General features: G+C 35.2%; 1 protein-coding gene across 9 annotated transcripts in view; it reads right to left on the bottom strand.

The window, feature by feature from the left end:
* Tenm1 (teneurin transmembrane protein 1) overlaps positions 1 to 14,572 on the bottom strand; it is an 875,459-nt gene that overhangs the window by 102,701 nt on the left and 758,186 nt on the right. For all 9 annotated transcript variants that reach the window (XM_070039761.1, XM_070039760.1, XM_070039769.1 and 6 more), the window contains one exon: positions 10,183 to 10,432. In XM_070039761.1, coding sequence (XP_069895862.1) covers positions 10,183 to 10,432 — 250 coding nt within the window. The remainder of the gene's footprint in view (positions 1 to 10,182; positions 10,433 to 14,572) is intronic.

Below are 14,572 nucleotides of genomic sequence, written 5' to 3'. Positions count from 1 at the left end.
AAGTTTAGTTGTGAAAAATCATAGAAAAATGTGATAAAAACACAGATTCATTTATAACAGATTCTCATGGTATAAAATCATTTGTTTGGTTACAAAGGGTTTTAAAGTTCTTAGGTGGTGGCAAGGAGTAAGGAGGGGAATAGCTTGATTTTTCTTGCAGCTGCTTCTGATCTTGCCAAAAATGTCATTGTGAATTTGGAAAGATGTCCCATATTACACAGAGCAGCTTCTCTCATTAACATCTCAGAGGGAGGAAGTGAAAATGACGGAATTTATTTCCAGTGTGTGACCTTGTTCTGTCTCAGAATTACTTTTAGTTAAGGATTTAGTATTGAACCGCCACCAAAGTCAGCCTGCTGTCTAGGTAGCAACTGACTACATGCTGAGATGCCAGTGTGGGAGCTCATCACTAGTACCTAGGCTCATCAGTGAGTATCAGCATCCAGCAACTGACTGATTTGAAGCCTGTCATGACTTAGGAGCAAGGTGTGTAATCACAAATCTTTTTAGAACAAAAAATGCTCCTAATTATAGGGTTTGTATATTATTCTTTGAATCTCCCAAGCTCCAGATGTTGGAAAGGGTTATTATTCTTCCTTTATAACCTAAAAGAACATTATTGAGTCATGGTTTATATGCCATAAAATTCACCCTTCTAAAAATACGATTTACCAGTTTCCAGTATATGTAGAGAATTGTACAACCATTACTATCATCCAATTCCAGAACATTTTCATCACTCCATGAAGGAATGCTGTGCCTATTTGCTAGTAGCAATTCCCCATTTACCACTCCCTCAGCTCCAGGTAACAAAAATCAAATTTCTAAATGTGGAGAGGTGTGACTTAAGTGGTAGAGTGCCAGCTATGAGTGAAGAAGTTAAGTGAGATCATGAGGTCTTGAGTTTAAGTCCCTGAATAGGCACATACATTGATTTAAAAAACCCCATAATTTCTGTATGGATTTGCTATTCTGAATATTTTACATAAACACAATCATATGTCTTTGTCCTTTTGTGCCTGCCATATATTCTTTTTTTTATTTTTGTGGTAAGGATAAAAGGGAGTCATGTCTACTATGGAACTGTTGTTTAGTGACTTGGCATCAAAGGAGTCATAATGAACTGTGTGGTGTAAACCTTTATCTCTTCTTAATTTTCTTCTCAGTTTCACCTCTTAATGTTATAGTATTAGAGTATTTCAGCACATTTCGATATAAATTTTGGAGGAACTCAAACCATAGTACTCCTCAAATTAATCTAAAGATTTAACATAGTCTCTATGTGTTGTTTCAGAAATATTTGGTGTTGAACAATGGATTGCCTTTCCTATTCATCATACTATAGTCTTCTTTCTGTGAACATCCGTTGCCAACTTTGCTTTACCATTGACTTAACCAACTCCAGCAACTGTATACTGAACACCTTCCCACAATGCACTAGCTCTGTTCCTCACATTTATCACAGCTCATTCCTTTATATTTTAGGGCCCATGCTTTCAGATATCAGTTTTTAAAAGGAATCTGATAAATGAACCCCTGTCCAGGGAATAATGGATGATTTTAGCTTGATGGTTCATCCTAAAGTTCTTATGCTAGCAGCTCTTAAAGGATAAAGTTTTAATTCAAAAGAGCACATTTCTTATAGTGGAAACTTAAGAACCTATGAAAAACAAGCAAAGATGCTTCTTTTTCTTGTGTTGGTACTATGGTTTGGACTCAGGGTCTTGAGCTCTCACTCTGCTTCCTTGCTCGTGGCTGTTTCTCTATCACTTGAATCATGCCTCTAATCTGTAATTTTGCTGATTATTCTGGTGTGCTTTTCTGCCTGGCTTGGCTTTGAACTTCAATCCTCTAAATCTCATCTTCCTGCATAGGTAGGATTATAGGTGTTAGCCACCAGTGTCCAGCTCATTTTGAGTTTTGAAACAGGATCTCACTGTGTAGAATAGACAGGCCTAGAATTTCCTATTCTCTTGCCTCAGTCTGGATCAGAGGTATGTACCACCATGCTTGGCTCTACAAGATATGTAGGGGTGAGACATAAAGAACCTTTGGGTACCACTGATAACCATTTTTTAATCTCTGAGGGAAGTAGCCACAAATTTAATCTGTAATTAGTATTTCTAGCATTTGTAGCTCTAGTGTCCAGGACAAGATGATGGTTCATAATCATTTCTAAGCTATTTTCAGGGTTCTCCAAAGCCCAGTATCCATTTCTTCCTTCATTCGAGTGCTCTATAAATTCTACTACCTCTCAACAGGCCAAATGGCCCTAGATGTGTATTATTCCAAGTCCACTCCATAATCAATGATAGGAGTCAAGTCCTGAGAACAATGTAGAACTATTAACTAGTTATGGAAAAAGACACAGTAAAATCTCTAGAGAAATTTTTATGTCACATTGACATTTGTCAAGTTCAAATTACTGAAGATACTAAGAAGCATTTACCAATCTCTCATTTTCTTTTTGCTGTCAGTTTAAGGGAAGGACAAAATAAATATCCAGAGAATCACGAAGTCCCCAAAAAATAGCAGTGCAAGGTTTTGATGAAGAATAAATCACTTGCAGTCATGCTTAATGGGTTTTCTAATAGAGTTGTGAAATTAGAAGATGAGAGGGGAGCAAGGGTATATTGCATAGTTGAATTCTTACAGAGAACTTGATATGGTATATTCTATTTTTACTTATATAATTATACCTATTAGTTTTAGAAAACGAAAAGGTGGCCCTGAGGCTATGACTAAAGAAAAAAGAAACAACCATAACTGATGAGAAATAATTGAATGACTTGGGCTTATTTGAACTGAAGAAAAGAAAGGCAAGGATCTATGGTAGTTGTACTCATATTTGTGAAAATTTCTCAAGCAAAAAAGGAAAGCGACTTCTGTGCTGCTACATCTGCCTGCACTAACTAGATGCTTTAAGACAGCAGACAAGTTGAATATAAGATAGAAAAAAAATTAACAGAGTAGTCAAAAGTTGTAATGGTCTTTCTTCAGAGGTATTTAAGTTTCTGGTTATCAAAAGGAATCAAACTGTGTAGAGATTTTAAATTGCCAGGCATGAACTAGACATGATTTTGGACCTTGCAACTTCATGGATCCTTCTGCTGTTAAAATCAGAAACCTGTTATCAGTTTTATGCGACTAAAATGTGTGTCTGTGTCTGTCTGTCTGTATGTATATACACTTATGTAAGACTCTGTGCTCTCACCCAGGAAAGAATATATTACCCCAAATTGTTTATGATTTAAGGGGCCACATTTCACCTCCCTTGACACCCCTCCACTCTGCTAGTATGTATGTACATATATACATACGTATCAATGCATACTTGAATATGAGATGCAAATCTCTAGGGAAAACATGACCTAAGTTATCTTGCATAAGAAAGGATGTATCTTAAGATAGTAATATAGGGGGTGAATATAATTGAAACAGTATGTGCATGTATGGGAATTAAACAACAAAACTCCTTGACACAATTAATATAAAATAGTAAAAAAGAAACATGTCTTCAGAGAATGTATTTTGAAACTCCTTTAGTTTTAATTACATTATTTTATAAGCTTTACTTCTTTATTATCTTACCTCAATCTTCTACTGGAAGGAAACATTATAATGTGAATTTGTGAATAAGCACATTTTCACAGGAATCAAGCAAAAGGGGAATAATAATAAGAAATTTTCCTATTGGCATATATCTAATAGTAATGACATCATTGACTTCTAATTTCTCATCCTGTTCAGCCCATAGGGGACCAGAGGGAATGAATGATTGGCAACCAATAAAAATGAAGTTATGTTGAGGACACATGAACAACTATCAGTTGGTGATAGTGTAGGTTTAATATAACTTTAGGTGTAAAAATACATAGTCTTCCCATCTTTGAAATGTACCTTGGTATCTAGAGTTGTTCAAGTTTACCAATATAGCAGACAAAACATGGAAGGGAAGGAAATATAAGATGTATCCATATATTGGAGTTCATTTCGCTTGACATCATCTTATATGGTCATATGTACATAGTGTTTGAGCTATTCTGCTCATCTACTAGGATTATCTTAGACATATACTAATTATTACAAATGAGGGAAACCATGGGACCTATGTTTCTTTGGGTGTGGCTTGCTTCACTTAATATGATTTTTTTCTAAGTCTTTCCATTTCCTTACAAATAGAGCAGTGCCACTCCTTCTGAATGAAGTATAGAACTCCATTGTTCATATATATATATATATATATATATATATATATATATATATATATATATATATATATATATATATATATATATATATGGCACATTTTCTTGATCCATTCATCTACTGAGGGGCATCTGGGTTGGTTTCAAATATTAGCTCTGGTAAAACTCACTACCTTACTGTAACCCCTCTGCACATCATCTTGACAATAAAATTAAAAAATAAAGAAAGAAAAAGAAAGAAATAACCAAAGTAAAATTACTAAGGTACACAGAGTGGACAAAATTAAATTAACTGATTTTAACAAGAATAACAACAAAACTGGTACCAAATTAAGTTTGTATGAACACAGTAAACTTCAATAAGCATTATGGTTCTTAAGATAGTATGGCCGTCTTAAACTAACTTGTTGCTCCATAGAAAGTTTAAGTCTGAAAGAGTTACATAACTATATAAAGCCACAAGTTATATATGAAAGAGTCAATGTATATATATATATATATATATATATATATATATTACTGATTAGGATAGATGCTTTTGATAAATAAGTGAATCTGATAAGAACTCTATAAATTTGTGGGTAAATATGAAAGTTAATATTTGCCAACATAACCTGGTTTGATATTTTTAGCTATAGTCAAAGAGGGAGTTGTCAATTAGATAAAAATGATCATGTATATTCAATCAGCTTATTTCTATGAGGTCTGTCATAGGAGTGTTGGACTAGAGAAGGGAGAACTATTTTCTCTTTGAACCTAATCTAGTGGGAGATTTTAACTGTGAATCTATAATTGAGCTTCACTTTAGGGACAGGTTGCTGGCATAGTATAGGGGTGTCAAGGGATGTGAAATGTGGCCCCTTGAATCATGAATAATTTAAGGTAAGATAATCTTTCCAGGGAGAGGGCTCAGCACCTTATATAGACTCTTTTTTTTTTTTTTTTTTTTTTTTTTTTTTTTTTTTTTGTCGGTCATGGGGCCTGAACTCTGGGCCTGGGCGCTATCCCTCAGCTCTTCAGCTCAAGACGAGTGCTCTACTACTTGAACCACAGTGCCACTTGTGGTTTTCTGGTGGCTAATTGGAGATGAGTCTCACAGACTTTACTGTGAACCACGATCCTCACATCTTAACCTCCAGAGTTGCTAGGATTGCAGGGGTGAGCCACTGGCGTCTGGCACATAGACTCTTAAAGAGGTCTAAAAGTAACAAAAATTGTTAAACAAGTCTAAAAGTTCACATCTCAGATAAGCCAGATAGGTAAGATTATCCTAGACGTATAGTAGTTACTGCCTATAATGGAAACCATGGAATCTATATTTCTTTCTTTGGGTCTGGCTTACTTCATTTAATATAGTTTTTTCCAAGTCTTCCATTTCTAAACAAATGTGTGATGCCATTCTTTCTGATGGAGGCACAGAATTCCATTATATATCTATATCTATATCTATATTTATATATATATATATCACATTTTCTTGATCCATTCATCTACAGAAGGGCATCTAGGATAATCTTACCAGACAAGCAGAAAAGGTCAAAAGCTTTGTACATATAACCATATAAGATGATGCTAAGTGAAATGAAAGCTAAGACAGGGACACAAAAGGTTTTTCCTTTGTCACTGTTTTTAATGTACTATGTGATTTTTTTGTTTCTTTTGTATATTCTTCCCCCATGATATAACCTCTGTTTTCACTGTATTTGATTCCGGTGTCCTGCATCTTGTATACATTTTTCTAATTTGGGGAAGGGAAGGGAAATAACAAAATGCTGAAAGAAGGATACAGTTTGACTCTTTGTAACAATGAAATGTACAATACACTATATTGACAACAAACTTTACAATTTTGGGGGTTGGATGAGGAGTTGGGGAAGTGGAGAGGGAAGGGAGAGTAGGGGACAAACAAAGGAGCGGGTAACAAGGTTCGATGGGAAATGTACTCATTACATTACTCTTGTAACTGTAACTCCTCTGTACTGTATCATATATATATATGCATATATATATATATATATATGAAATAGGCTAATTGAGAACCAGAATGTATGAGTTTATGGGTGTACATGCCTATGCATTTAAAGCACTGTCACATGAGAGAAAGCAGTGTTATGGAGTAATAACACATTGTGTTGTAAAACATTTCAAATTGCCAGAAAATAAATTTTCTTGCTTTTCAAATAAGCTCTTCTTTATTCCAGCCCAGCCTGGACTGAGATGCTCTTGTTTATGCTTCCTGTGTAGCTATAATGATAAGCATGTCTAGCTTTTTATTACTGAAGATTGAGTCTCATGAACATTTTTGACTAGGCTCGTCTGGAACTGCAATCCTCCTGATCTTTGCCTCTTCAAGCATAGCTACTGTGCCTGGATTTAATTTTTATTCATACTGAAAAAGTAATTTGCAATTAGGGTCCCAATTTTTGTATTTTATACTTCAAAAAGACATTGTGTTGAAGTCTGTAAGGACTAAGATGCAAGATGTGAACTGTTAAGGATTCTTTTTTTAAAAAATTCTTTTATTGTGAAAATACTGTACAGAGGGGTTACAATTAAATGGGCCAGATAATGAGTACATTTCTTATCAAGCATTGTAGCCTCCTCCTTTGTTTCCCCTTTCCATCCCTTCCCATCCTCCCCCCGCCCCCCTACCCAACCCTCCTCCTCCCGCCACCAAAGTTATAAAGTTCGTTTTCGACATAACGACTTGTACGTCTCATTGTTGCAATGGGTCCACCTGTATCCTTATTTAAATGATTTGTTTTTTCCCTTCCCCTCCACAAATTATACCGACATCAAATACAGTGAAAGCAGGGGTTATACCGTGGGGGAGGGACATAAAGAAGCAACAAAGAAATAATCTTATAAATGTGTTAGGAACAATCGCATGAAAGAAAAAAAAACATTTGAATACATATCTTAGGGTTCATTTCCCTAAGATCAACTTATCTGACCTTTTCTGCTTGACTCAGACATATACTAGTTAATCTGTTAAGGATTCTTGACCAAGAGAGCATCTCATCAGTTAATGACAATTCCTCTACCTTAAGTAAATTTATATTTAAATTACAAAAAGGAACTAACCTTAGCTGGGGTTTCCTTATATTAAGATCATGTTTTGTTTTGCTTATATAGGTAATTTTATTACTTTTCCTTTGAGGAATTACATTTCTTTTGAGGAATTAGCTATATAGGAATGGTATGTCCCTTATAAGGTTAACGTTGCAAGCAAGATCTTTACTTCACAGCCAATATCCACATGACTGAAAATGCTCAGTATTGAATAAATTATTCAGTGTTTCCATGCATGTTTGGCATCATGCAGCTAGACTACCTCTAGGGTTTTTGGAAACAGTGTAGTCTATTATGTAAATCATTTCTTAACTCAGCCATGCAACCATTTTTTCATCTTCCTGTTGACTTTCCAGTAAATAGGTGCCCAAAGAAATATACTACTGGAGATGACAACTCCCTGATTAGGGTGGGGTAATATGAAGTAGTGCATTTCTAGACTTTCTAGATGTGCTTTGTCTTGGTAAAGTCTTAACTTTACAGTCTGGTTTTTATTAGCTAAGGGATTTAACAGCTTTCTTCCCTGTGACAGCGTTTGCAATTATAATTAAGAAATGTATTAATACTGGAGTGAATTAATGTGAAAAAATGTGTAAAGGAATAACTTACTCTGAGAAAAGGAAGGTAGATTTCAAAGTAAGCATGAAAATCTGAAAAATTTCAAGAAATGGACTTATAAATTCAAATTTCCATGCTATTGTGAGTGTAAATGTTAAATAATAATGACCTAGGCTTCGTATGTGTTCTGATTGGACTTGATAGTGTTTTGTACATACAAGTTGTTCTATCAACATATCTGCTCTCTTAGTCATTATTTTTAAGCTCATGGAGGAGGTACCCCACCAAAAATTCATTTATGGAATTGTTAATATACAGCATCAAAAATCTTATGCAATATAGACAAACTTTTAGCTTCAATTTCCACAGACATGTGTCAGGTATAATGCTGTCATATCATTTAGAAGGAAGGCTCTACCTGTTTACCTAGGGGATCAAAACCAGGTTTATCCCTAATGAAATAGAAGAGGATAGTTTGTTTTTCCTGAACTTCATAGGTCCCATACATGATCTTATAGCTTTAGAGAGGCATGGGAAGAAATAAACTGATTAAGCCATGGTTGATTTAGTTGTAATCTGTATGTAAGTTTGGGATATGGAATATAGAAAGTGTGAAGTCCTTACAAAAAGGTGTTAAAATTCTTTATGTTCTCAAAAAACTATCTTGAACAGAGTAAGATGATTCAAAGATTAATTAATACATGTGGAAGTGCTCAACATTCTTAGCCATAAAGAAAATGCAAATCAAAATGGCTTTAAGATTCCATCTTATACCAGGCTATCATCAAAGAAACAAATACAAGTGCTGTTAGCTGTGAAAGATGTGTATGTGCGAAGTTATTCTTACTCAGTGTTAGAATTTAAATTAATATGGTCACTACAGAAATCAGTATGGAGGTTTTCAAAGGAATGAAAGTAGTGCTACCATATGATTTTGCTCTAGCTCTCTTGAGCAAATATCAACATGTAATAGAGATTCCTGAATCTATGTTTATAGAAGCAGTATTTACAATTGACAAGCTACAAAATCAGTCTAGGTGCCCATCAATGGGAGAATGGAAAAGAAAAAAAGTGTTTAATTTATATGTATTTTATATAACACACATATACATTAAGTGTATAACATATATATAATACATGTATGTGTTCATTATATATGTGTATTACATATGCTATATATAACACACATGTGTTATTTATGCATATACACATGCATGTATATACATATATGCACATATATAAAATTTATGTGTTATGTTATATGAATTATTTATCCATAAAGAAAAATGGAATTACGTTTCTTTCAGGAAACAACAGATGGAAGGATAGAACTGGAGATTACTATGTTAAGCAAAACAAACCAGACTCAGAAATATATTGCATTTTTTCTCTCATATACAGAATCTAGATCTAAAAAACAAGAAAGAAAAAGAAAGACTTGAACATAAATGTGGGACTATTGGGATAATAAACTGGAGAGGGCAAGGGAAAAGGAGAAAGCACTATGAGGGCAAAAATGATCAAATTACATTTATGCATTGTTAGTAGAGTAATGAAACCCATTAAAGTCATAACAAAAAGGGAGAAAGGGATAAGGGAGTAAATGTAATGGGTGAACTTGATTTATATGCACATATGGAAATAACAGAATGCAACCTTTTTGTATAAGTAGTATGTGCAAAGTTTTAAAAAGATGATGAGGGATTCAATAACCCAGATGGTCTTGGTAAAGTGGGTGGTAAAGGCTGCAAACTTGCCAAACAGGAGGCCAGTGAAGACTCATCCTACTCCACAATTTTAAAAAGTAAAAGAAAATCTGAAGATGAATGTTTTCTAATCTTCATGGACTTATGCTTGTATAGGTAAAGAACTTGTTCTTCCTTCCTTATTATGCCATGAAAAAATAGACATCCATTTCTTCTTTATAAATGACTACTTCAAAAAATATGGGAATGTGCAACCTTTTGGATCTGGCAATACTTCTACCTGTTATAATGGAATAGACAGTATTTATTAGTTTTTGTAGTGAACAGCAATGAGTGAGTGACTTAACTGGGTGCTTGGAAGTATTGAGATTCTGGTCAGAGACAACAGTGTAGATAGGGGAGGTCTTATATACAAGGATGTCAACACTTCTTAGTTCTGTAAAGCAGTGCTCAAAGGCTCCTTCATAGGAGAAGTGGGTATGTTGATCATTATTTGTATCCCTGCATCTTAACTCGGTGGTACATTTGTAGGCAAATGAATTTTCTGACTTTTTGGCAATACCTTGTCTCTTCATGTTATCTTATTCTTGCTGTTTTCTTTATCCACTATGTAAATGTAGAGATTAGAAAAGACTTACCTTAATTCCAAAATGCTTAATGAGTTTCCTGAGGGAAATATTCTCCTTACAAAATTGAAGTCACCAACATACACACTACCATCAGGGCCAGAAGCTAATGCTACAGGAGCAAAGAGTTTGTTGTTGTGGGCCGGGCCATTGCAGTTAGTGCAGGCTACACTCCTTTGGTGTCCATTACCCATTATAGTTGCTATGACTGGGGGCTGCTGGGAAATGAACATATTTTCCCCATTCCCTTTATGTATGATTCCTAGGCACAAGGGAAAAAAAGAGAATGAAAAGGGCAGTTACCATACAATAATCAATCTCAGTAAAAGTTAAATTTGGCCCTAATTGTTCAGAATAGGAAGTAATTTTTGCCAAAATAAGAGAACTTGAGAGTGAAATGCACTGCCCTTAGTTTTGTTTAACTGTATAACCACAAAATAGTATCATAATACTTTACCTCAGTTTGTCTATATGGGAAGAGGAAAGATAGAATCAGTATATCTAAAGTTGAGTGTGAACATCTCAATAAAATATTTGATAACTAACTTCTAACAATATTCTGTTCACTCTGGGCCCTGGCAATCCTCTGTGGCTAATTTTTCATCTCTGGCTGAATTATGTCCGGATGCCTAGCACACACCTGTCTGATTTCAAATTGCCCTCAGTATGCAACTGGTTCTTTAAAAGTGAGTGTCAGTCAACTTTAATATTAACTTTAGCAAAACACAATCGGGCAGGCAATCTATTTTTGTGAGAAGGAAAGAAATTCTATTGCTAGAATGCGCTTCAATAATATGTGAAAGTGACTTGAATTTTCCACTCTTTTGGACCACATCTCACTATTATCAGTGCAGGAAATAGAGATACTGACTTATGGAAATGCTTTGAAGTCATTTTGTTGGGGAAATTTTATCCATACCCACAACTTTAACTCACATCTCTATATACTAAAACTTTCTTTTGTCCAGAGTTTTCATTTGATATGCAATTTCCTACTACATTCCTTTACTTAGAGGCCACATAGGTACTTCAAACTCAAAAAAGTTTGAAAATAATAAGTAAACTTATTTTTCTGCAACCTCTTCCAAATGCTTCTCTTCCTCCTGTGTTTCCTATTGATACCATGAGTGGTATCTCTGTCATATAGTTACCTAAATCGGAAATCTGATCATTACCATGACTCTTTTCCTTTCACTTTCTAAACCTAATTATTTTCTAATTCCCATTGAGCCTATCCTTTAAATATATTGAAACTAAGTTTTTCTTCTGCATTCCAGTTATTACTAGTTCGGTTCAGTGTTCCTTAACTTCTTGGTTTCTTGGTTTTCATGCACGCCGATCTCTAAACCATTGTCCACACTGTTGCAACAGAGGTCATTTATCTGTGGCTTAATGCCATTCAAGACCTCCATATCCCCTGTAGGATAAAGGGCACATTCTTTTTTGTTAAGAAACACAATGTCCTTCATGATTTGACCCTTTCCTACCTCTTCAGTCTCCTATCTCATTGCACTCTCACTTGTATCTTGTGAAAAAGCCATAGCAAGCTACTAATAGTTTTACAGACATCCATTCCTCTTGGCTTTTTTTGGGCACATGTTCTTTATTCCCTCTATCCTGAATGCCCTCTTCTTGTTGTCTACTTGGGGAACATCTACCTACCCTTCAAATTTCAGCTCAAACGTTCTAGCCAAGAAGTCAGTCATCCCTTCTTTGTATACCCATAGTTTGTTTTCCAAAGCTGTATTACAACACTTACATTGTATGAAACAGTTTTCATTACTCTTCTGTCTTCTCCATTAGAACCTGAAAGAGCTCCTGGAAGGCAGACCCTCTGTCTTATTCTTTTCTGTATTTTAGTGCCAATCCTTGTGGCCAAGTCATTACAAGTGCTCAGCAAATGTTGAATATAGGATTTGAGTCTCTTGTTTCCTTGTACACAACCTAATGATTTTGCAAACCTGCTGAGCTTGGGCAGAAAATCCAAGGAACAAGGAGTGCTGTACTAAATAGCTCAAGTCAGTCCAGAATGAGCCAGGGCAGGGAAGCCATCCATGTTGTGAGAAGGCATGCCAATGCATCAGATTGAAATAACTGACAGCAAATGAATGAATGCAGTTACACTGAGCAGCCTTATGCTTTTCCTGTTGCCTCTTGCTATTTATCTCCTTGGACTGCCTGTTACTCTCCCTAAACACTTCCCGAAATGTCTTCCTCAGTTCTCTTCTGGCTTTTAGTCCTAAAGCCTTATAATAGAATTATCGATTACTCTGAGATAGGAACATTGTTGGACTAAAAAACAAATAAAAGGGTAAAACATGCATACAAGGGCACCAATATACAATTGGAAAGGGCCTTCAGGGAACCAGATATCCCACCTATCATATAATCTTTGGCTTTAAAATTTATTTACTTTTACTTTCTCTTTCAGGGTGATTCTACTTTTTCTGGGGGGTTTAGACTGGGGGTTTGAACTCAGGGCCTGAGCACTGTCCCTGAGTTTTCATGCTCAAGGCTAGTGCACTGAGACTCTTACTCCAATTAACCACCTGTAAACTGAAAGTGAAGCTGTGGCTGAAAGGGGTAGATCACTAACCTAGATCACTAGGTTAGTGATCTAGAGTTTTTTTGCTCATAACCTTGAGCAAAAAAACTCATGTACAGTGACTAGGCCTTGAGTTTCAGCCCTACAACACTCCTCACCCCCCAAAAAAAGAGTCTCACATAGTTTCCTGGCTGGGCTGGCTTTGAACCGTGATTCTTAGATCTCATCCTCCTGAGTAGCTAAGATTATAGGCATGAGCCACCAGTGCCTAGTCTGGCCTGGCTACCTTTTTAAATATATAATTTGCCAATTGCATCTGTGACTTTCCATATTAACAAATTGTTTTTTTCAAAACTATGAAATAAGTTGAGGATCACTAATTTATTACTTGAGCTTTTAAGAAAATTTAAGACTTGGAATAGTTAAGTAATCTTAACAAGAATGAATTCCACTTTCCCCAAAATATTTAATTGAAGTGTGATCAATGCAGCAATTTAAATGATCTAGGAGGAGGTGGATAATAACTGAAAGGATATTCACACAACATCACTGAAAAGAAATCTTCTGATGATTGTGAACTGAATATTCTACCAATGAGACTATGATATGTTTCTTAATAAATGAGAAAACCAGTTTGTAACATGTCAGTATTTCAGCAATGCACTATAGGGTACACAATTCAAAAATGTTTCCAATTATTAGCTTGAAAATAGTAAGATTTTCTATTAACATCTATTTTTCACAGGTAGATCTCCATTTTTATATCAATATAACAGTATAGTTAACAATTACCCTCAAAATGACATGTTATTACCAGGCTCCTGGCAATTTAAAAACTAAAGATGGCTATTCTAACCCATTCTTCTAAGCTTGCAATTCTAAAACTCCTCTTTTCGATTAGAAAGCCCAGTACTCCATCAAAAAAGAAGAATGATTAAAGGAAATAAAACATAAGGCAATGTACTTTCTGATTACATCTCAACAATTGATGTCTTGCTTTCATGCAAGGTACTAAAGTGCCTGTGTAGTGAAATTACCATTCCTGTTTAAAGCTGAAGCAATCAAAACAAAAATGGGCAAACCCCTTTTGTACTGCCCTGGAAAAATAGATCATTTTGAAGGGTGTTTTTGTTGTTTCAAGAATCTGTTTAACCTTCCATTACATAGAACCAGTCCATACCATCTAGCAACAATGATTTAAACACCAATCCTTCTTGAAAAGGTTGCCCTGAAAATATTTTGTTCATGTTTCTGGGAATCTTGATCAATTACTGTTGCCTCCCTTCCACTTTATTCTGCCACACATGCTGATTTTGAAAATAGAATAAAAAGATCCTGGGAAAACGTACAGTTTTTTTTACATGAAGACCAACTTACTGCTAAGGACAGGGTGTCATGTTTATAGTCAAGAGTGAAATCCTCTTGAATGTGGCTTGGTGCACATTTTCATCTTTAAGTTTTACTTCCTCTGCCAGAAAGCTGTCTGTTTTGTAGGAGAAAAAATGTAAGCACACTACTCATACCCTCCTGCTACCTTGCTCAGAAGTTCTTCTGAGGCTTGTAAATAAGTTTAAAATAAAATTCTCCTTGGAAGGCAGAGGGTGGTGCTTTATGCTGATTTCAAAGAAGAAACCATTTTTCAGACTTATGAACAAGGAGCAAAATACATATTTCTCTTACTACTTGACTGAAAGGATATAAACACAAACTGGGAGATACTCCAGTGTGCTCAATGGAATTTACTTCCCCTCCCTATAAAACCATTTTGTGACAAACTACTAGCAGATCATGAAGGCCAAGTTTTTTTTTTAATTCTTTATTCATTTCACACAGATGATGATGCCTAATTAGTATTCT

The sequence above is a fragment of the Dipodomys merriami genome, unplaced genomic scaffold (assembly GCF_024711535.1).
Source record: "Dipodomys merriami isolate MVZ:Mamm:240054 unplaced genomic scaffold, mDipMer1.0.p SCAF_3, whole genome shotgun sequence".
In the NCBI taxonomy this organism is placed as follows: domain Eukaryota; kingdom Metazoa; phylum Chordata; class Mammalia; order Rodentia; family Heteromyidae; genus Dipodomys; species Dipodomys merriami.
This window is presented reverse-complemented; position numbering and strand designations above follow the sequence as displayed.